Raw genomic sequence first — 22,954 nt, forward strand, 5'->3', positions numbered from 1 at the left:
CAATCCTTTATAGATAGTACCATTTTTCTTTTCCTGAAGACTTTCTCATGTACTTATTTCAATTATAAGATTTCACCACAGTTTCAAAGGTATTCATTTTTCAAACAGCTATATATTGAAAAAATGAAATCAAGTTTCTGAGAAAAGTTTGAGTTTCATGTATATTTCTAATACCAAGTTAAAAATCAGTAGCTTGTAATTTGTTTTCTTGGAATTAGGAGTCAAACATCGTACTTCTATACCAGTTTAAGTTGGAACTATTTTTAGTAAATTATTTCACTTCAAGGTCTAAGATAATATGTAATTAAATATTGCTCTATCTTTGTAGTAGTATAACTAAGGAAAAGGATGAAACTGGGCTTTCTCATCTTTTTGAGATAATACATTAAAGTTGCTTTGGAAAAAGAAATTATGATGTCTTCTATATAGTAACTTAACTGTTTCATATTAAGTGAAAGTCTTCCCCTACTAGTCTTTATTAGTTCTAGGTCTTATCTGGCTTTGTTATTTCCCTCAACGTCTACCACAGTGCTTTCTACAGATAGAGTAACAGAAACAGTCTTAATTCTTAGTAACACTAACACTATGGTGGCTCACAACAGATACTTGATAAACATTTACAGAAGGACAGAAGGTACTGAGGGGAGATTAGATAAAACTGCTATTTGATGAAAGAATAATATATGGCAACGCTCATGTTAGTCACCTTGCTCTAAAATATTTACCTAAAACGTAAAGATTTAGTTACTACCTCCTCATACATAGTCTATAAGGGGCCATTTGGATTTCTCTTTTAGCCAGTCTTAAAGCCATAAAACGTGGAAAGTACAATTATGTGTTGCTTAATGACAGGGTGACATTCTAAGAAATGCATTGTTAGGTGATTTCTTTGTTGTGCAAATGTCATAAAGTGTACTTACACAAAGCTAGATGGTATCGCCTACTACACAGGTAGGCTATATGGTGCTAATCTTATGACACTGCCATCACGTATGCAGTCCATCCTTGACTGAGATATTGTTATGTGGCACATGACTATAGATATAATTGCCTCTGTGCTAAGGGTGAAGATGCTTTCAGAATGCCACATTTCCCAGGGTCATCGGCATAAACCTTGGAGGCAGGAGTGCCTGGAAGTCTGTTTTCCCTCTGTTGGCAATGTATTGTGTCAGTTGCTTTACATTGATACTTGGAGATTGATGGTATTACTGAGGTTTGGAGAGGCTAAATATTTTGCCCTTGGTTAGAAAGCTGGTAAGTGACAAGAGTTGGGGTTCAGTTTCTTGTCTTTTTTATTTCAAAGCCTGGACTCTCTGCTTTACCATATTGCCTTTGGAAGAAGTAGTATCATGAAAAATGAAAGGAATAAACAATTCTGTTTCAAATGATGTTGGATTGGTGAAATCAGATATTATATGTCTAAAAGAAATTAGTTCCTTAATTATATATTAATTCATCCCTCACCTGTTTTGAGAAGGACTTGGGATAAGGCTTTCACATTTGAAATCTAGTAATTCTTCCTGAAGGCTTAAGGATTGAGTTACTTTTAGAGCTTTTTACTTTCCTTCTGAATTCTTTTTTATATTTTATTTATTTTATTATTATTTTTAAAGATTTTATTTTTTTCTTTTTTCTCCCCAAAGCCCCCCCAGTACATAGTTGTATATTCTTAGTTGTGGGTCCTTCTAGTTGTGGCCTGTGAGAAGCCACCTCAGCGTGGCCTGATGAGCAGTGCCATGTCCGCACCCAGGATTCAAACTGGCGAAACTCTGGGCCGCTGCAGCAGAGCGTATGAACTTAACCACTTGACCATGGGGCCGGCCCCTCCTTCTGAACTCTTGAGATTAAGCTTTGAATTCATTATGGTGCTTTCATTGTTTTACCTAGTGAAATTATTCCAAAATTATTTCTATGCCAACTATGTGGCAGGCATTGTGTTAGGCCTTCAGCCTGAGATGAATAATCAAGGATATATGTTTTTAATACATGTGATTTTTTTGTTACCAAAATATCACTATTATTATAAATATTGCTCTTGTTATTTATTGGGGAATCTCTTGATTCTCTCTGATTTTTTGACTTTTACTTTTTCAGAGCAAAAACCTCCACCTTTCCCACCCCAAGACAGGTAGCTGTGTTAGTATTAAGAGGCCTCATTCATTTTACTTCTCTTGTCTGCATCTTGTGGAGTGTGTATTATATAAAACAATGATAATCATGTTCCTAATTATTAAGCTTAACCTGGCCCTAGTTATAGTGTATTTTATTATTTATCCTTCAGCTTTGAATTAATCAGAGATGGAGGGGATGTAAATTTAATAGTTCATATAGTGCTCTCCAGTCCCTGACTATTCACTCCACCCTCAAACATATAGTCGTAATTACACACAATGCTACTCTCTCCTATGCTTTTGCTCTTGTGTTCCTCCTACTATGCAGTGTCCTCCATATAATTTCCTCTCTTGCTTCCTTAATGTCTGCTTGCCCTTTTTATTTCAGTACATGTATCACATCTGGGACTCACTTTGCTTCCTGCCCTTCCATCTCTCTACTCTGCCGCAGCCTGTGTTAGGATCTCCATGTTACCACAACACCCCAGATATCTCTATCATTGTCTTTTTATTTGATATGTCTTCCTCTCATGAGACTGAGCTCCTGCAAGGAATTATCTATTCCTTTTTTATGCTTATATTTTCATTGTCTAGCACAGTACTTGGAACACAATAGATGCTGAGTAAATGATGACTACATAAATAAATGGCACTGATTTTTATATTTATCATTTAAAAATCTTTAAAATACAAGTTTTAAATGCTTTGATTATTATAAAATATGTCTTTCAGGACCTATGTTATTCTTTTGAAAGACTCATAGGTAGATTTTTCTCTTAAAATTGTGAAAAAAGTTCTCAGAAGCCATATTTGTATAATAACATTCAAGTGCCCATGGTGAGATTTTTTTTCTAATCTCCACTATCCTTCTATCTCTTAAGATACAGATCTTATGAATGAAACAGAGTAAAAGGACTTTAGGCTGGATAAAGATTAGGATTCCCTGCTGGCTTGTAATTATCAGAATCTGGATGGTTATTTATTTGAATGAAATGATGCATACATTGTGTACATCAAAAGTAAAGCATATATGATTGTTAGAGGAATGTTTGAATTCCCCAGTGGGATGTCATGGAGTATGTTTATAAACTCCCACTAAGCAGTAGTGGTACAATGGTATTTCACTGGCATTGAGATAATAATTTGCACAGTCAAATTACCTTCTTTACAAAAACCCAGGGAATCATGAAGGCCTAATCCTTTATTAATGTCAACCCATAGGCTGCAAGAAAGCGTAAGATTGCCATTCGAAAAGCCCAGGGGAAAAATGTGGAGGCCATTCGGGAGCTGAATGAGTATCTGGAACAGTGAGTGTCTTACAAGAGGATTGTGTTTTGTTATTCTGATAAATCTTTTTTAATTAAAATGGAATTTGCATTTGATTTTCCTTTTCGCCTCCATGCTGTTCATTTACAGAATATATACACGCTTATTTTTTTTCCCTTTCCTCTTACCAGATTTGTTGGAGACCAAGAAGCCTGGCATGAACTCGCAGAACTTTATATCAATGAACATGAGTAAGTTGTTAGATGCACATAAAACTTTGTTAGAGTACAGTTTTCATCACTATATGTTAAGAAGGCATAATGGTTTCTGAAGGATTGGTGAGAAGATATGAATTACATGTCATTTTAAATGAACAAAAAAGTAAACAAATGACAAATAAATCCACAATTTGTTGGTTATAATAGGTGAATTGCTTTAACTAAGTCATTTGTCGTTTTGTTTGGGAAATGAGTTTTTCTTTCAAATACGGATGGCATTCTTTGGAATTAGAAAGGCCTGCATTTGCAAAGCTAAGGTTATTTTTAATGAATCAAAATTGTGAATTTTTAGAGTTTAAATTCTTCTTATATACAAAGAGTATTAGACTCCCTGCTGTTTAAAAATTCTGTCAAGTGAATGCATTTATTAGCCTTAGTACTAAGAGAATCAACTCTTCCAAAGTAGAAGCATTCTGTTGCCTGGGTAAAAAACCAAGAATAATCAAGAATGTTGAATGTTGTAGGAACTTGCTTATTGGATATTTAATGTTTTTGTTAGCTTTTTTATTGCTGTAGTGACAGGAGGAAATCCCAGTGTGAGAGGATTAGCCCAGTCTTAGTGCAAGTTTTCTAATATCACAGCATTAACGCCAACCTCCCTCTAGAGGCACGATTTTTTTTTCTGCTTAGTTCTTCTGAATCTGAAGTATATCACGTTGTTTGTTTCCTTCTTTTTGAGAGAATAGAATCAGATTCTCATGCACATATTCTTAAAGTGCATGAATAGTTAACTTCATTCTTATACTACAAATAGCTGACACAGGAAATAAAATAGAATGAAGACACTTCTTTCTTGTCTTTGCCCAGGGCTGTGTATGTAATGTGAAATGGAGAATTAAGGTAGTTATCTGCATAATTCTAATAAAAGTGGGAGCTAAAGTAAAAGTAGTAGCTGTCATTTAATGAGTATGTACTGTATTCTGGGAACCATTCTTCAGTTCTCTACTATACTCTGGCTGTCAGATTCTCTTTGTTTTTCATTAGGAAATTATTTCCTGAATCATATTCACTATAGATATATGTTCACATATGTAAACATACTCATGATTCTCTTATGTATGTGAGAGTGGTCGTGTGTTTGGTTTAAATGGTAATGGTTCCATTTTTCATAGTTTGAAAGTCAACATTTATAAAATATGCAGTATATAATGTAAATAACATGAAACTGAATTTTTGGAGTGCAGTAACAAAATTAACATTAGTTTTATTTTGTCCCTAAAATGGCAGTCATTTAAAATGTTTCTATGCCTTTTGAAGGTCATGTGATTAAAAGCATTTTAAAACATTTCAAATCATCAATAAAATGTTTTAATTAAAGTAATACCTAATGCAGAAAATTTGAAAAACCCAATAAAGAATAAAGATGAAGACATAAATCATGTGTAGTTATATCATCCTAAGTTAACTACAGTTCATAGTTGATTTTTTTCCCTCAGTAACTCTTAAACAGAAACCTAAAATAGAATTATCTTTTGTAGTTTATGCTTTTCACTTATTTATATTTTGTCAAAAATTCCTTATCACCATAAATATTCCAAAACGTGATTTTAATCGCTTTATATTATTTTATCTTATAATATGCCCTAGTATTCTTCACCAATTTCCTAGGGAAATATAAAGGTTGTTTTTCATGTTCACTATAATGCTGTTCTGATTGTCTTTAATTGTTTCTTTGGGCTAAAATCTTAGAAGTAGAATTCCTTGATTATATGATATGCACATTTTTAGTGGTTTTGATAAATTGTTCCTAATTGTTCACTAGAAAGATAATATCAGTTTACTCTCACAGCAGCAATTATTAGAGTGTCCCTTTAACGACACTGGGTGCTCTCATTCTTTTTAACCTTTGCAAATTTTGATAGGTGAAAATTGGTTACACCTTTTAGAAAAGTTTTTAAGAACTCTTTATATAAATGATATGAACCTTTGTCCTGTCAAAAATATATCCTTGTTTATGTCTTTTTAATATTGATTTTTTGATTTGTAGAAACTTTATATTAGGTAATCAGATATGTCAATTTTTATTGCTTTTATGTTTTCTGTCCTCTAAAACTATGTAAATATGTCAATTATTTTCCTGTTTCTTTCTGTTTTACTTTTTTGCATGTGTTTCTAGTATTTCTTTAATTAGTTCTCAAATAGGTTATATTTTATTTTTAACCTACCATTAAATTTATTATTATTATTATTTGCCTCACCTTGTAATGGCCACATTCAGTTTTGCTTTGTTTTGAGTCTCTAAAGAGTTTATTGAGATAGGGTTGAATGTACGTTTAAGAGAAGTGAACTGAAAAATCCCCAAAAATCAAGAAGTATAGACAGAAAGGCACCTAAAAAATAATCTCTTATCAGGGGCAATGGTAATTGTGTTCAGGCTACCTTTTTGTCTTATATCACAAACTCTTTTTGGTCTTAAAGCTAAAAAAGTGACCATTTATTTTTTCTAATTGAGCACACAGAAGGAATATTCAGATTTAGAGTGAGTGGAAATAAATATCTTTAGGTTTTTTTGAAATGATATGAAAATCAGAATCTCTTAATTCATTTGATTTGTTTGGGCAAGTTGTTATAATAGAAAGGATTTTTTTGGGCAGAAGTGATAAATTATTGTGGAATGTCAGTTTAGCACAGTTTGGGGGACATAGTGGCAGAAATGTAGCAATTTAGGAATTGCTAGACATATTTAACATTTTGACATTCTTTTCTGCATATGAATAGATACAAGCTATTTTAAATATAATAGGTCACAGGCAGTATTGCTATGCTAGATCTAGAGTTTTTACTCCAAATAAATGTCCACAGTAGAATGTTCATATAAGCATACTCAGTACTTTTATAGAAAGGAGATATAGAATTCTGCCACATATTTTTTTATGTTTGAGTTTTACTTAACATTCCTTCTGATTTATAAGTTCTAGTTTCTCTTTAGTTACTCCAGTAGTATATGTTACACCAGTTGACCATATTGAGACACTTTATTTGTTCTAAATATAAAAAATTAGTTATCCATTAGCACCACGAGTATATATTATAAACAAAAATATGTTTTTTAAACAAAGACACTTACTGTTTTTACTTGATTTGTAGTTAAAACTAGATATTATATCCACAAGGAGCAGCCAGTAGTGTAAATTAATTGTGATCTTGATTGTGATTCCTTTTTGTAGGTCAGTCTTGCTATAAAATTGTATAACAGATGAAATTATCAAAATCCTATAAGGAAAAATAATGTTTATAAAGCAATCTAGGGACAAATATTATAACGTATACATATGCTTTTGGGAGGAAGAGAAGAACTTCAAAAACTTTATTTGGTTACTGACTCTACCATGTAATAATAGTATTTATTTTACATAGATTCGAATTGTTTTTACTTCTCTAATCTTAGTCTCATTGAGTCATTGTATATAATGAATTTTACTTCTTTATGCATCTGGAATGCTACCATCCTTGGGAGGACTGAGTACATAATCACTTAAATCACTTTACGTATGGCTTAATACACTTGGGCGACCCTGGCTCAGAAAAAACTGCATTAGACCAGCTCTTGCCCATTTCAGCTCTAAGTTTATTTGATTCTATATTTTATCCACAAAATTAGTTTGATTTTATACTTTGTAAAATTGAGGGGAAGCGATCCCTTTCTTATATGTGATGCTAAATCATTTCTGAGAAAAATATCTTGGCATTCATTTTTCAGTAGAAACTGTACCTGCCCGTTTTATCTTACTTTATGCCTTATATGAACCAGAGTCACAGTTGTGCTCGACCCATTTAAATCTCTAAGGATATTTATTCTTAGCATTATGTTGAATTTTTGGCATCATCCTAGTTAAGGGAACGAATTTACACGGGAGCTGTCTTTTTGATGAAGTTGCGTCTTTGAGGTAGAGACCCTTTTCCCTTCTCTTATGGAATAATAAATAAATAGGTGGCCATAATGCTTTTGTTCTAGATATTTATTCAATCATTTATTCAATCGTTTATTATGTACTTGTCCTATGTCAAAAACCAGTGTGACATTTTGGATATAAAAATGAAAAGGGCTACATAGCTGCATGATCTTTGAGAATCTGTATATAAGGTCATTCATAAATCTAAAATGCTGTGGTTTTTGGGTAATCTGCAGGGTGTTTTTGGTTCCTTGGGCCCTTTGGGTTTGATTGCTGTACCCATTTTTATGTTACCATTCACATCTTCATCACTACTGTCAACACCATGATTTTTCACTGTGGTGTGTAGTGCATATAGGCAGTATGCTTAGCGGTTAAGAGTGTAGGCTATCTGGAGTGGCACAGCCTGAGTTTCAGTTTACATCTCTGTGCCTCAGTGTTCTCAACTATAGAATGGTGAGAATTTCCTTCTTCCTAGTGCTTTGGTAGGATTAAATGAGTTAACACATATTACACACCTAGAGTAGTGCATGATACATAATAAGTAGGTAATAAAAGTTACCTACTAGTAGTCAGTACACATGTGTGAAACTGCAACATGTATATTTTGAAAAGTAAGTACATCAGACATTAGTGTAAAGATAGGTACCTTTGTATATTGGTGACAAAAGCCAAAAATAACTCTTAGGTAGCCTTTTTCTGTTGGGTACTGTTATCACCTCCTCATTGGAAATAAATCTTACAACACCTGTGTTCTTAGGCTTTTCTGTAAATACTGAGGACATTCATATGCTTTAAACATAGGAAATACATTAAGGAGAATTAGAGTCACATGATGTAAAGCCATTTTTCTAGAACCTTTTGCAGCATTTTTGTCTTCAGGTTTTCAGCAAGATTTTTGTTTCTCTACAACATGATTAAATTAAGTAGAGTGCGTATCTAAACCGCTAAGTTGATCTATTTTTCATGAGTTTGGAAATTTATAGCTTCATTATGATTTTGTATTTGACAGTAAACTTATGTAATGAAAAGTCTTTTTAATAGAATATGTTGTTAAATATATGTCTGTAAAGGATTTTTACTGAATAGAGAGTATTTAATAAAATATTTGTTTCCTTCCTACCCTTTAGCTATTTAAATATTTTAGTAAATGATCAGTGGACCAGAAGTTATTTTATATGTAACCTCATCCTAGGTCTGAAAGCCTATGTTGTTAATAATGTTTGGATGTCATAATACTGACCCAGTTTTAAAAATGTAATACCTATTGATTGTTCATAGGCTGCTTTAGGATTTAGACCTCTGTTTGTTTATTCATTTCATTAAAAAAATTAGCATAATTCGTATTTAAGATAACTACTTTATTAATAAAACTATTTAAATTATTTTGGGAATAAAATGTGATGTCACTAAAATTGTTTTTAAATTGTCTTAAGGTATAACTAAGATAAAATTTGTGACTTTTAAAATTAATTTCTCCTCTTGATATTTTTCAGCTATGCTAAAGCAGCCTTTTGTTTAGAGGAGCTTATGATGACTAATCCACACAACCACTTATACTCTCAGCAGTATGCTGAAGTAAGTGTTTTCAAAAACAATTGTATGTGATTTTTTTGTTGTTGGTGTTGGGTATTATTATGGAACTAAAAATAGGTCCTTAATGTTCGGCAAATATATAAATATTTAAAACATATGATGTAAATTGACTTGGAGTAAAAGTTTTAAATTTTTAATACTGTAATGGAACTACTGATTTCTCCATTAAAAGCTTGTATTTAAAACTGAAGTTCTTTGTATTTTTTTATACTATTTTCTTTCCTAATTATGAATTAATTATTCCCCACTTGTCATCATTTACTGGTTTCCAAGACGTTTATAATGTTTGTGATTTTTAAATCCATATTCTAGGAAATTCGTATTAAGGTCAATGTTTTGGGAAGTAGAAAGTATTTATTTTATTTGCTTACTATTAAGAATAGCAGTGTAATTGAATGCTGTAAAGTTGGAAGGACTTTATCATTAAGGAGTGTCAGTGCAACTTTGAAAAGGGCAATTTAGTATCTAAGTCTAGATTTGTAAGGCTAGTAATAGAATATATAAAATTGTGAAGCATTTGCAAGGCACTTGAAATAGAAATTATACTGACTTCTTTATATTGGCAGCATTTTTGTTTTAAAAACTACTCAATGATTTTAATGTTCATAGAACAGAATAGTTTTTTGGAGAAGGTTATGCTTTAAAATTTAGATTAGTTTTAACAATTTTAAGATGAAGTCTTTTAACATCTTGCATTTGTTTACAGAATATCTGTTTCAATTACTAATGCCTGTAGCATGATGAAACATGCTATATTTCAAAGTAGTAAAATAAACAGGTTTCAGCACTCTGCAATTTTTAACAGGTTAAATATACCCAAGGTGGACTTGAAAACCTCGAACTTTCAAGAAAGTATTTTGCACAGGCATTGAAACTGAACAACAGAAATATGAGAGCTTTGTTTGGGCTTTACATGGTGAGTTGAAGTGTATGTTTAATGTTATTTTACGAAATCTGTCATTTAAAATCCATTAACTATCCCATCCAATTACTTGCCTCTTATATTTGTATTTCATTGGTAAGAATATGATTTTTTTTGCTCTAGCTAATTATGAGCTATAGGTTGTAAGGCACTTTTATTTTTGAATGTTAATATATCCTAGCTGTTTAACATTTCATTGCAAAATATCTTTTAATGTATTAGAATTGAAATCTGCCCTTATAAAATTAAGTAATAACAGATACAAACCATATTACATATTTCTTAATTGTTTTGATATTCTTGGGTTTATGCCCAACATTATTGTATTTCTTACTTAAATTATAGTTGTATGAGATGTTTTTAAACTGTGCCAATAAGAGACGTGTTAGAAATAAAATCTCTGATGTCAAATTAAAACATTTTTTATGGTATAGAAAAATAGTGGAAATTGTTTGTGGGAAGCATGTAATTGAATATTTCTGTTGTATATGTATGCCAAATGACTGATTTAGAAAAGTCAATTAACAAGAATATAGGAAATAGGAAGAACTTGCTGAGCTTTAAAATATATATAAAATGAGCCCTTCTCTGCAATCAGAATGACTGGAAAAGTAAGCTTTTTTTAGTAGTCCACTTCTTTGAAATTTTAATTTATCCTAGTCTTTTCATGAACTTTTGGATGAATGTCTTGTTGGGGCTCAGTGAAAAAGAATTGATTACAGAAACGGAAGCTGGAAGAAGCGTAAATGAAATAATTTTTGGAAGAGGAATGGCACAATATAATTGGAAAACAGTTCAAAGGAATTTTAAGAAATTTTTCCTGGATTCTGCCAGTGCCAAGTGTAATAGCTTGGAGATACAGTAATAGTAGCAGTGTCTCTTTTTACCAAATAAGTTAACAATACTAATTTTAAAGATCTATAATAAGTAAATGATTAATAATAGTTTATACATAGCACTTTATATGCCAGGCATTGTTCTGACCTCTATTTTTTGTTTTAAATCATTAAATTCTCACATCACCTATTTAAGAAGGTACTGTTATTACCACCCTCTCATAGAAAGTGAAACTACAACACAGAGAGGTCTAATTAATTTGTCCAAGGATGGACACAGAACTACTAAGTGATTGAGGTGGATTCCAGCCTAGGCAGTTGACTCAGTCATACTCTTAACACTGCATTTGCTGAAATTCATATCAAAAAGGTGACATTAAAGACATAGAGATATATGAATCAGATTTTGCATATAAATTCCTCACTGACAGAGGAGGAGACGGGAAAAGTCTGTAACACAAGCTAGGTATAGAAGAAAGCCTTAACATTTTTTTTTTTGAGTCACATGGACAGATCCCCTTAAGAATAAGATATATTTAAGAATAGGATAAAAGTTATATCTTCCTCTCCCCAGAAATACACACTTAAAAATTAGCATGTGATTTTGGGGGTTTACAGATTCTTTCATGGATCTCAGATTAATAGTCCCTTGTTTAAATACATTTTTGAAAAGGAGAAGGTGGATCAAATTATAGTGACTCTAATTGGTTCTATGGAACACAGTTTGGAAATACTTGGTATGGTGAAAAGTAGACTGAAAGTGAGGATCTCTTTCTGTTTCTAAGACTTTCATTAACTTGCTTTAGTCAAGTCAGATAACTCCTATTGGACTTAAATTTTCTTTTTACCTGTTAAGGTAGGGGTTGGACTAAATTATTTTTGGAATTCCTTATATTAGTATTCAATAATTCTATAGTTCTGACAGGAAAGCTGAAGTAATTCAGTAACAAGAAATAACACCAGTAATATTCTAAAGTACTTAAGTGGTAATGGAATTTTACTTTAAGAGCCTTGGTAGATAACTTACAAAATAATTTCAGATATTATTTAAGATATCGTTTCTGTTCACATTACTTTGGATTATTCTATATGTTAAAATATATTTTCATCTCTAAATACTAATTTCATTCAACTTTATTTTTATTTTAAAAATTGTTTTGGTACAATTTTTAAAACTGTTATCATCCCATTGAAACTGACTGTTGCATATGTGTTTTTGATTATCTTGACTAGAAAAAAATAATTTTGTTTTTGATGTTTCTTTTTGCTTTTAGTCGGCAAGTCATATTGCTTCTAATCCAAAAGCAAGTGCAAAAATGAAAAAGGACAATATGAAATATGCTAGTTGGGCAGCTAGTCAGATCAACAGAGCTTATCAGGTTAGTATTGATAATTGTATATTATCATATAGGTCAGTTAATGTTTTCCTTAGTTGTTTTTGTTTCTACAGACTACAAAGACAGATGTCTGTCGTTGGACTTTTAGCCTTAGGGCCTTTATCAAATCTGTTTTAACCATATAGAATTAACTTGTAGTTATAGGATCACATTTTTTTTTTCCTAAAAGATGTCTGTTGCTATTATGACCCCATAAATTAGCCTTATCATCTGGAAATCTCAGTAGTTTTGCATTTGGCAAATAAAAAGTAATTCTAAAAGTCCAGCAAGAATAAACAAGTTGCATGATGCACTTCAGAAGCAGATTCAGTATATGAGTGTAGTTTAATCAGAGGTCTCTCAAGTAATAAAGGAGGAAGAAAAGCCTAAAAGTAAACTAACCCGACTTTATATAACAAAGTTCCTGTATACTCCTTACATGTCAGATCTTATGTGAAACTTCTTCACTCATTTCTGAGTTTTTTGAAGCTCATCTCTAGGAGATTCTTCAGGAAGGGCTCATGGAAAAGTGTATCTTCTTATATCTTGCATGTTTATAATTTACTATCTATAGTCTTTATATTTGAAGAAAAATTTGGCTTTTTATACAAACTTTGGCTTACATTTACTTAAGTATCTTAAACGTATTGTTCCATTTTTTTCTAGGATAAAATATTGCTGTTAAGAAGTCTGATGCCATCTTGATTTTCTTTCTCTAATAAATGACAGACTTTTTGTCTGATTTCCCAAAGGGATTTTTTCTTGATCTTTAAAGTCCAGTAGTTTTGCCACAGTATGTTTTGTTGATTATTCTGAGGTCAATTTTCCCAAATACATAATAGACCCTTTCAATATCTGGATTCAGTCCTCTTTTATTTCAAGAAAAGTTGCTTTTAGAATTACAGTTTTGGGGCCAGTTTTTTTCCTTCTCCTTTCACATTCACGGTGGCTCAGCAGTTAAGTGTACACGTTCTGCTTCGGCAGCCTAGGGTTCGCCGGTTCGGATCCTGGGTGTGGACATGGCACCGTGTGGCAACCCATGCTGTGGTAGGTGTCCCACATATAAAGTAGAGGAAGATGGGCATGGATGTTAGCTCAGGGCCAGTCTTCCTCAGTGAAAAGAGGAGGATTGGCAGTAGTTAGCTCAGGGCTAATCTCCCTCAAAAAAAAAAAATTTTAAAAAAGATTACAGTTTTAAATATTTCTTAGTTTGGTTGCCTAAGTTTTCTTTTTCAGGTCTCCAATTACAAGTTTATTGGCTATCCTTTCCCAGCTCCTGTATCATTCATTTTCTTTCAAATCCTTTTCTATATTTTATTTTCTTCTTTTTTCTCCGTAATAGTTTTTTATGGGGTTAGTTCGTATTCTTTTTCTTATTCCCCACATTTAAATGAGATGGTTTTCCTGGGCTCTGTCCAGTCTGTATATCCAGTCTTTCTGGGAAGTAGGTCTAGTTCAGAAAGATTTTCTGGTTTCAGTCTCTCTTCTGCCCCTAGAGCTCTATAGATCTTGAATTTTGAGATGTTGTCTCAGTTTTGAATGTTGCTTTTTATTATTAGTTTTTTTTTCTTCTGGGATTTGCTGCCTCTGGGCATCGCTACCTTCCTCACCCCTCCTTTTCTCAACCATCTCTCCAGTGTTCCTACCCTGTTGAGTTTGGTTTCAGTTTCTGGTAGTTTTCATTCAGAGTATAAGGTTTTTTTCCTTCTGGAACAGGGTGTTTCATGGATATTTCAGAGATTCTGAAGCCCTAGACTGTTAGACTTGTTTAATGTCACATTAGCATGCAATTTTTTATGCTTGTGTTTCATTTGGAGCCTTTGAGACTGACCTGTTTTTGCAGGTCATTTGCAGATTCATCAGTTCGTACTTTTCTCATTTCTGTGGCTTGTAGAGTAGTAGGTTGTCTTCTTTTACTTCCTATTGCTCCTGCAACATAGCTGTTGATCTTTTATGTGTCCTGCTACCCATATTCTTGGGTTTTGGAGGATTGCTTGCAATGTGTTTTTTGAAGATGTCTTCCTTGGGCTTGTTTTCTGTCATTTTGGTTTTGGTGCTGTTTGTTTCTTTGTGTTTTTACTCCTGGTTGGAGAAAGTTGGGGAGGTTAAAAAATTCAGTGTCCCATGATCATTTAAAGTCACTTTTATGTATTTTTATTATGTATAATAATGTTAGTTCTGTTGGCATGTAAGTCAGAATATTTATAACTATTAGCTAGGCTGTGCTTCTGCAAATGCAGTTCAACTTAGCTCAGATCTGTAATGGGGTTCCACACAATAAGCTGAAAGAGAGAGAGAGAGAAAGAAAGATAAGACTTGGATAATATAAAACTAATGGTATGCAAACTACATCATTGTTTTTTAGGTATTTTTGAGAAACAGCTATTCACAGTGCATTTTTTGCAATGGTATGACTATATTTAAAATCAATTTTTATTAAATTATAGCATACATAGAAGAAAGAACTCGAGTCATAAATGTACATTTCAGTGAATTATACAAGGTAAATGTATCCAGGTCAATAAATAGAAACATTCCAGCACCCCAAAGCTCTCGTGGTACCTCCTCTCAATTTCTACTTCTTTTATCCTCCCCAAGAGTATTGATTTATAATCACATGATTTTGGCATTTTTTTGAACTTTAAGGAATTATGCAGTTTGGATTCATTTTTGTCTGGCCTATTTCACTATTACGTTTATGAGATTTATCCTGGTTTATGTCTGTAGTTCATTCATTTTCATCATACTGTAGTCTATGAACATACTACAGTTTTAATCATTTGTTGATAGGTGTTTGGATTATTTCCTGTTTGGGGCTATTATGAATAATACTACAATGAATATTGCTGACAAGTCTTTTGGTGTACATGTACGTGTACTTCTGAAGATTGTATACCTTTGAGTGGAAATACGGGGTCATAGGACGTATGTATATTTATTTAATAGATAAAGCTTATTTTTCAAATTATTTGTTTATAGTCCCAACAGCAGTGTTTGAGAGTTCTTGTAACTCCACATCTTCATTAACACTTGGTTCTGTCAGTTTTGTAATTATGGTCATTCTGGTGTATGTGTAGGGGTTTTATTTTGCATATCCCTGATGCCTGGTGAACACTGAGGCTGAATACTTTTTCGTCTTTATTGGCCATTTGGATATCCTCTTTCATGAAGTTTATCTTTTTCATTGGTTTATGACATTTTAGTTTGTTTTTTAATTTTCTGATTATGAGCCCTTTGTTCATTATATGTGAAGCATATCTCTTCAACTCCTTACTGGCTTTTATTCTCAAATGATTTTGCTAAATAAAAGGTCTGAAGTTAAGTATGTTCAATTTAATTATTCATTTCCTTCATGGTTTGTGCTTTTTGTGTTCTGTTTAAGAAATCATTTGCTATTCATAGTCATAAAGATAATCATACGTGTCTGTAGAATTTTTTTCCTTCTCCTTTTCGCATTTAGATCCACAGTCCATTTGGAACTGATTTTTATGTCTGATGTGAGATAGAGGTCAGTTTCCCCCCATGTGGCTATCCAGAGTGTTTCTGTCCATCTCCATATTCTGTCATGAGTCCCATTCCATGGAAGCTGGTACTATGTAGTAGTTAAACGAAGAACACAGATGCTAGATCCATATTGTTTGACTTCCAAGTTTGGCTGTGACATTTATTAGCTATGTGACCTTGGATAAATTACATACTATCTCTGGCCCTAGCTTTTATCTGAAAGATGGACACAATAAAAGTTTTCTGAGGATTAAAGAAGTTTGTACATAATTTTCACTAAATCATAGTAATACACATTATATTGTGTTTACTGATCATGTGCTCTAAGTTCACTTTGTCATGCCTGCTATGTTCATTGCAATTATAACAACGATAAGAGTTATAATAGCAAACATTTATAGACAATTTATTATAAACTAGGTATTTTTCCTGTTTTATAAATGAGGAAGTTAAATCGTGGAAAGATTAAATAAGTTTCCCAGTGTGACAAAACTGGTTAATGACAGAGCTGTTTTCAGAACCAGGCAGTCTGACTCCAAAGTTGGTGCTCTTAATGGCTTCAATATACTGCCTGTAAAAGGAGATGTCAGATTATAAATGTATCTGAGGCTGTAATTATAGTTTCCAACTCCCTCTCAGTTATTTTCTCATGTGAACAATTGATGTCCTACCCTCACTTGTTGCTCTTTTCATTTCAGACCTAAAACTCTGAATGGTAACTAAATTCAGTTTTGTTTTGTTTTGGGTTTTTTTTTTCCTTTCTCTCTGTCTCTTCAGAAATATAAGACCAGGCAAACATGCCCTTCCCTGCTTTTGAGATGCCCTATACCATTTGACATAAATTCATCACTTCAGTATTTTAAGCCATTGTTGACAGATCCAAACCCTATTCTTAGTAATATTTGCTCTTCTTGCCATCCTCTTTAAAAAAAAAAAAGAAAAAGAAAATTCTATTGTATCTTATTAGCTCCATTCTCTTTTCACAGACTTATTTTATCAATGTTCTTTGGAAAGAGCTCTTATAGCGTCACTTGTGCTCTTCAGTCTTTGAGTTTTGCACTGTAAACTCCATAGTCCCCAGAGATGTTTTGCACATCTTTACTGAAGATATGATTTGCCTTTGCGTTTCTTTTTTTTTTTTCAGATGGGCACCTTGAGCTAACAACTGTTGCCAATCTTTTTTTTTCCTTAAAGATTGACACCTGAGCTAACAACTGTTGCCCATCTTCTTTTTTCTTTCTTTCTTTTTTTTTGATTTCTGCTTTTTCTCCCCAAATCCCCCCAGTACATAGTTGTACATTTTGGTTGTGGGTCCTTCTAGTTGTGGCACGTGGGACGCCGCCTCAGTGTGGCCTGATGAATGGTGCCATGTCCGTGCCCAGGATCCGAGCCAGCGAAACCCTGGGCGCCATAGCAGAGCAAGCGAACTTAACCACTCGCCCACGGGACCGGCCCCCTTCTTTTCTTGACTCTAAAGGAAAGACTAGTATTAGGAATTTTTGTCAGTTTCTGTCACCTTGGATACCACTCCAGGAAGATAACACATTTCCCAGTTTGTCGTGTCAGGTTTCTATATAGCAACTTCCAGTACTCATCAACTAGGAATCACCCATCATACAAAATTTATTTTGCCTCTAAACAGCAGTAACAGATTTTAAATAAAATCTCTTGGTGTTTTTGAAGCTTTCGTATTCTGTGCTTTTTCAGCAGAGGTTGTGGATTCTCTTTCTGTGAATTAGATTCCATAAATATTCATATCCATTGGCTTTTGCTAACTTAGTTGTTTAAAATAACGACTGACTTGCTTCTGATTCTGTAGGTAGGCTGTTTGACTTGGGCTCAGTTGAGAAATTCTGCTAATCTCGACTGGTCTAATTTATATTTCTGCCCGTGCTAGTGGTTGATGGCTTCACTTAAATATCTGACGGTTGGCTTTCTGTCAGCTGAGAGTGCTGGGCCTTGTGCCTGTCATTTGGCAGACTAACTTGGACTTAATCATGTGGTGGTCTTAGGGTTCCAAGATTAGCAAACAAGCAAATTCCAGTGTGCAAGGGCTTTTTGAGACTGGTGGTGTCACATGTTGCTGATATTCATTGAGGAAAGCAAGTCGCATGGTCATTTCAGATGTAGGGGATGCAGTACTTCAGCTCTCAATGGAGAGAGAAATATGTGGTCATTTAGCAATTTATTACATTATTGTATACCTCCATAGTCCCATCCTTCTCTTTTTGTTTATTTTTCTCTTTTTATCCACTTTATTGAGGTATAATTTATAGAATAATGTGCACACATTTTAAGTGTGTAGTTGAGTTTTGACAAATATATGCTCCCCTCTTACCACCACCTCATTCAAGATATACAGCATTTCCATCACCCCAGAAAGTTCCTTTCTGCCACTTTGCAGTCAGCACTACCCTGCACTGCAGACAAGCACTGATTTGATTTTTATCGGTATGAATTAGTTTTGCCTATACTAGAACTTTATATAAATGAGATCATAGGTTATGTATTCTTTTGTGCCTGGCTTCTTTCACTCAGCATAATGTTTCTGAGATTCATCTATCCATTATTTCATTTTATTCATCCTATTATGTTATCCCCCCATATTATTTTCCGTAAATTATATAAAGGTAAATTTTAGTTATCTTACATCCCAGTTATCACAATGGATAAATCATTGGACTTTGAAGTTGATAAGTTTTTATTATTTGAGTGTTCTTTCTGGTGTATTTTCTTTAAGATCCAATGGGGAAATATGAAGGAAGAGTTTACTTAACCAAAACCTAGTCCATGAAAACAAAAATGCAGAATTTGTGATTAATGTGGAAAAGTATAAGTTTCAGAAATTGACATTTTATTAATTAGATACATTTCTGGGATGTAATTGAGAACTTTGTGACTCATGTCTAGGCATATAGACATGTATAAAGTATATAATAAATGTTCCTTATTGTAATGTTTTTCTAGGCATTTATAAATTAGAGAAAATGAGATTTTAAGAACTGCTTTTCCTTCTTTGTTTCTACTTAATAATGAAACAGAATATAGCTACTATTTGCTCTTCAATTAGGTAATTGGTTTAGCATGTTCAGTAGAGGCAGGCAAGTTTGATTAATGCTCTTGAAAAACTTTAATGTGAGCCTACTCAAATAATTTTCCAGATAAATGCTTTTTTGGTACACTGTTAAATTTGTCTGTGCTAGTGATCCATATGTTATTTATGATTGCAGAGGTGATTCTGTTACTATCCTTTTGGGAAATAGAAAATTAAATCATGATTTGAGGGAAAAATAGGATTCCGGCTTAATCAGTTAAATTGCCATATAATTCTGGAATAGACAAAATAATTGCATGTCAGGCTAAATTTGAAGTGATAGATTTATATTTCCAACTTTCTTTTTATTTGTTCTGACACAAATAAGTTAGTTTTATTCTAAATTGCACTGGTTGTCAGTAGTAGTGAGACACAATCTTAGGTGATTTTTTGATTAGCAAATTTTTTAAAATTACACATTCATATTTATTATTATTTTTAATGTGTTTAGATACAAACCAAGAAAAGTGCTGTATTTTAAAATCCTTATGACTTCAGCTTTACAGAAAGTTTTCATTTTTATTTGCTATTTAAAAAAGTAGAGTAAATGTTACTAGGTAGTATACAATTTTGTACCCCCTCCCCCAGCCCTTCAAAGCTTTTTCTCAGAATTAGACCTTTAAGTATCTGATTAGAACCATTCCTGTTTACTTTGGATAGGCCATGGTAAAAGAAAAGGCTTTCTGTTCTTGGTTGTCCTTGTGAAAGTGAATTTATTAGCAGGATAATGTGAGTAATAAGCACACCCCACGTCCTTTACTCACCATGGGAAATTATGAAAAAGCAAAGTTTTGAATGTGGTGTTGCTGTTACCATATTTTGTAATTGTGACTTGTATATGCAACATTTGAATTCCTTAAATTAGTAGTGTCTTATGAAAGGCAAAGTGATCTTGATTTCTATGAGAATCTTTCCTTGGCACTTCCTATAGAAATCTCCTTTAATTACTCTATCAAATCAAGATTCAACCGCAGAAACTGATGCTTTAGGAAGTAGGGTAATCATAATGGTAAGCTGCAGCCAGAGAGGTCAGAAGCAGGTTAGCAGTTCCTGAAGCAATGATGTTACCTGTGCTTGATCATGTAATCTGTCTCAACAGGTCACGAGAAGTTTGCCAAATTAAGTTAATTAAGAAAGAGAAGGAACACATCATAAATCAAGTACTAAGTACTTAAGACAGCATTGGTATTTGAAGGAAAGATCAGTTACTTGAAAATGTATTGAGTGCTTAGATGTTAACTTGAGAATACTATGTGTTGCTAATTGCAAATATTAATCAATACCTTAACCAGGGGAAAAAGAGTAACATAGATATAATAAACTTTCCCTAGCCCCACATGGAACTCTTAGTTATCTAGTAACGCTGTAGTGTTAAATCAAAACTGATAAATCTTGGAAATTGTTAGTCTAATTATAAAACTCACTTTGAAATCAGCATGGGGTATTCAACAATGTTTCCCTCACTGATTGTATTCACTATATTGAGTTTATAATATGCCATGAATTTGCTTTTAAATATACAAAGACAGTATTTAGTGCATTATATTTTGTTTTCATGATAAAATCCAATTTCAGTTTGGTTTTATAAAGTAAATGACAACTTAATAAACAAGAGATGCATGTTCTAAAACATGTTTACATCATTTTAATATGTAGCATAGAATTTTATTTGGCAGCTCTTTGCTGCAGAAACATGATATTATCTAGTTGGCTAATAAATCTGGAAAATTTTTTAAAATTGTGACCTACTGTAAATAATTGTAGCTATATCTTGCAACTTTAAAATGTTTAATAAAAAATACTTTATATTTTACCTCTGTTTGAAATTATAAAAGTTTGTTTAGAGACCAGACAAGTAGAAATGGTCCATGTTCTATAAGCTAAATTTCATTTATAAATTGTGCTTTTTATTTCATAAAAGTTTTCTGGTGTGTAGGGGATAGGTTTTTTTTTTTCTTTTTGCTGAGGAAGATTGGCCCTGAGCTAACATCAGTTGCCAATCTTCCTCTTTCTGCTTGAGGAAGATTGCCAGTCTTCCTCTATTTTGTATGTGGGATGCCACCACAGCGTGGCTTGATGGAGCAGTGTGTAGGTCTGCACCCAGGATCCAAACCTGTGAACCCTGGGCCGCCGAAGTAGAGCATGTGAACTTAACCACTATGCCATCAGGCTGGCCTAGAATAGTTTTAAAATCAAATCTTTGGTTTTATAGATTATCATGCTACTTAAGTGTTTAACCTGGACAATTTTGCAGTGAAATTTTTGTACACTTCAACTAAAGATGAAACCTTAGTGAAAATGTCCTTAAAACTCATATTTTGTGTTTATTGAAGAGAAAGAACATATTTGATTTCATGCTAGTGATAAAATAGATAACGTTAACTTTCATTAGTAATGTGAAGGTAAGATTATGATTTTGAAGCTGCCACTGAAATTGAGTCTAATTGCATTTTTTTTAAATTAGTTTGCAGGTCGCAGTAAGAAGGAAACCAAATACTCTCTTAAGGCAGTCGAAGACATGTTGGAAACACTGCAGATCACCCAGTCTTAAGGTTTCAAAAACTCTTTCACATTACATTTCACAACTGCCAATTGAACTTATTGGCCTGTGATTTATTTACTAAATGCCCAGTGCTATTTATATACTAGTTTTCTGTTAAGAAGGCAATTGTAAAGAATGTGTTTATATAAACCCAAAAATGCCTTTTACTGCTAAGCAGGAAGATGGGGAAAGTCCATGGAAGAGAGACTTAATAAAACTCTTATTGATTGTACATCATTCTCTTCATATCACACATATATTACTGCTTTTAAACCACAATCTGATGTAGAAATAACCTTGTTAAATAAACCATGATGATTTAATAAACTTGCATATGAAGATTCTAGATTCTTTTTGTTATACTCAAATAGTGAACGTATTGTTTTAGAACTCAATTTCTAGTTTACTCCCTTTTTTGGTAATAGGAAATACATAGCATGCATAGCTCGCAGGAACAAAATGCTGGCAGATGATTTTGACTCTCTTTATAGTGTCAAGTGGGATTTTACTCTGCATTCTGGTGGGCTGTTGTTTAATGTGGTATAATGTTATTCTGATGAATCTTGCTTAAAATATGTCATTCCTTGAAGTTCAGCAATATCTCTTTGTAAAATTTTTGTTTTGCCATAGGACATAATTGAGATTTTTACCTATAAAATACTTAAAAGTTCATGCATGCTAAAATACTCAAATTTAACCTTTATGAAAGTTATATTTATTGAACGTTTAACTATAAATTACATAAAAGAATATTTAGAGATCATAGAGAATAGGGATGAAAGGGGAGGGGTTTCAGTGGCTGTTATTTTTACTTTAGGGAAAAATAAGAAAATCTAAACTATCTTTAGAAGTAAAATTTTTACAATTCTTATATCTCATTAACTTCATAGTAATAATTAGAATTTATTCTTCCTTTTAAGTTTTTCGTGAAAAACAACCATTATACTACCTTAACAGTATTTTGCATATTCTAATAGGTAAGAACTTTGAGAGTTAAAAATTTTATTTAGATACAAATCAGTTTAAAATTGGCAGTTGTTCATTCAGAACAAATATTGTTAGTATTAGTTTGTAATATATATTACATATATATGCATAATTACATATGTAAATATTTATTTTTCACCAAAATTATACAGAAACTCCACACTTGTCATTGCTGGATTTCGGCAAGTGAGGATCATGGAGGAATGGGCAACCTGAAAGTTTTAGGAAGAAAATTATTGTCAATATCAGATTTTTAACCTTTTGAATAATTCTGTCAGTAAATTATTCTCCATATCTAGTCTTTCATTTCTTTTGTACTCCTTTTCATTTTATTCTCCCATGAGTAATGAGGCAGATGTGAAATAACTCTTCCCAATAATTGTTATCAGCTAATCTTTATCATCACAAGATGCACTCTTTTTGTTCATGCATTTATTAGTAACTACGTTTTCAATATAATCAGCCATTTCAGGTTTATTTACTATAGAGAAAATAGTGCCCACATATTATTCCACTACCATTCTTCCCTCTAATCTTCTATCAGTCACT

At 32.7% G+C, this 22,954-nt stretch overlaps 1 protein-coding gene across 2 annotated transcripts in view; it reads left to right on the forward strand.

Moving 5' to 3' along the window:
* Positions 1 to 21,751, forward strand: part of EMC2 (ER membrane protein complex subunit 2) — a 66,969-nt gene extending 45,218 nt beyond the window's left edge. For both annotated transcript variants that reach the window (XM_008519320.2, XM_008519321.2), the window contains 6 exons: positions 3,333 to 3,418; positions 3,569 to 3,628; positions 9,045 to 9,126; positions 9,950 to 10,060; positions 12,177 to 12,281; positions 21,341 to 21,751. In XM_008519320.2, the coding sequence (XP_008517542.1) occupies positions 3,333 to 3,418; positions 3,569 to 3,628; positions 9,045 to 9,126; positions 9,950 to 10,060; positions 12,177 to 12,281; positions 21,341 to 21,427 (531 nt within the window). In that variant the 3' untranslated portion in view covers positions 21,428 to 21,751. The remainder of the gene's footprint in view (positions 1 to 3,332; positions 3,419 to 3,568; positions 3,629 to 9,044; positions 9,127 to 9,949; positions 10,061 to 12,176; positions 12,282 to 21,340) is intronic.
* The last annotated feature ends 1,203 nt before the right edge of the window (positions 21,752 to 22,954 follow it).

Source organism: Equus przewalskii, chromosome 8 (assembly GCF_037783145.1).
Source record: "Equus przewalskii isolate Varuska chromosome 8, EquPr2, whole genome shotgun sequence".
Lineage (NCBI taxonomy): Eukaryota > Metazoa > Chordata > Mammalia > Perissodactyla > Equidae > Equus > Equus przewalskii.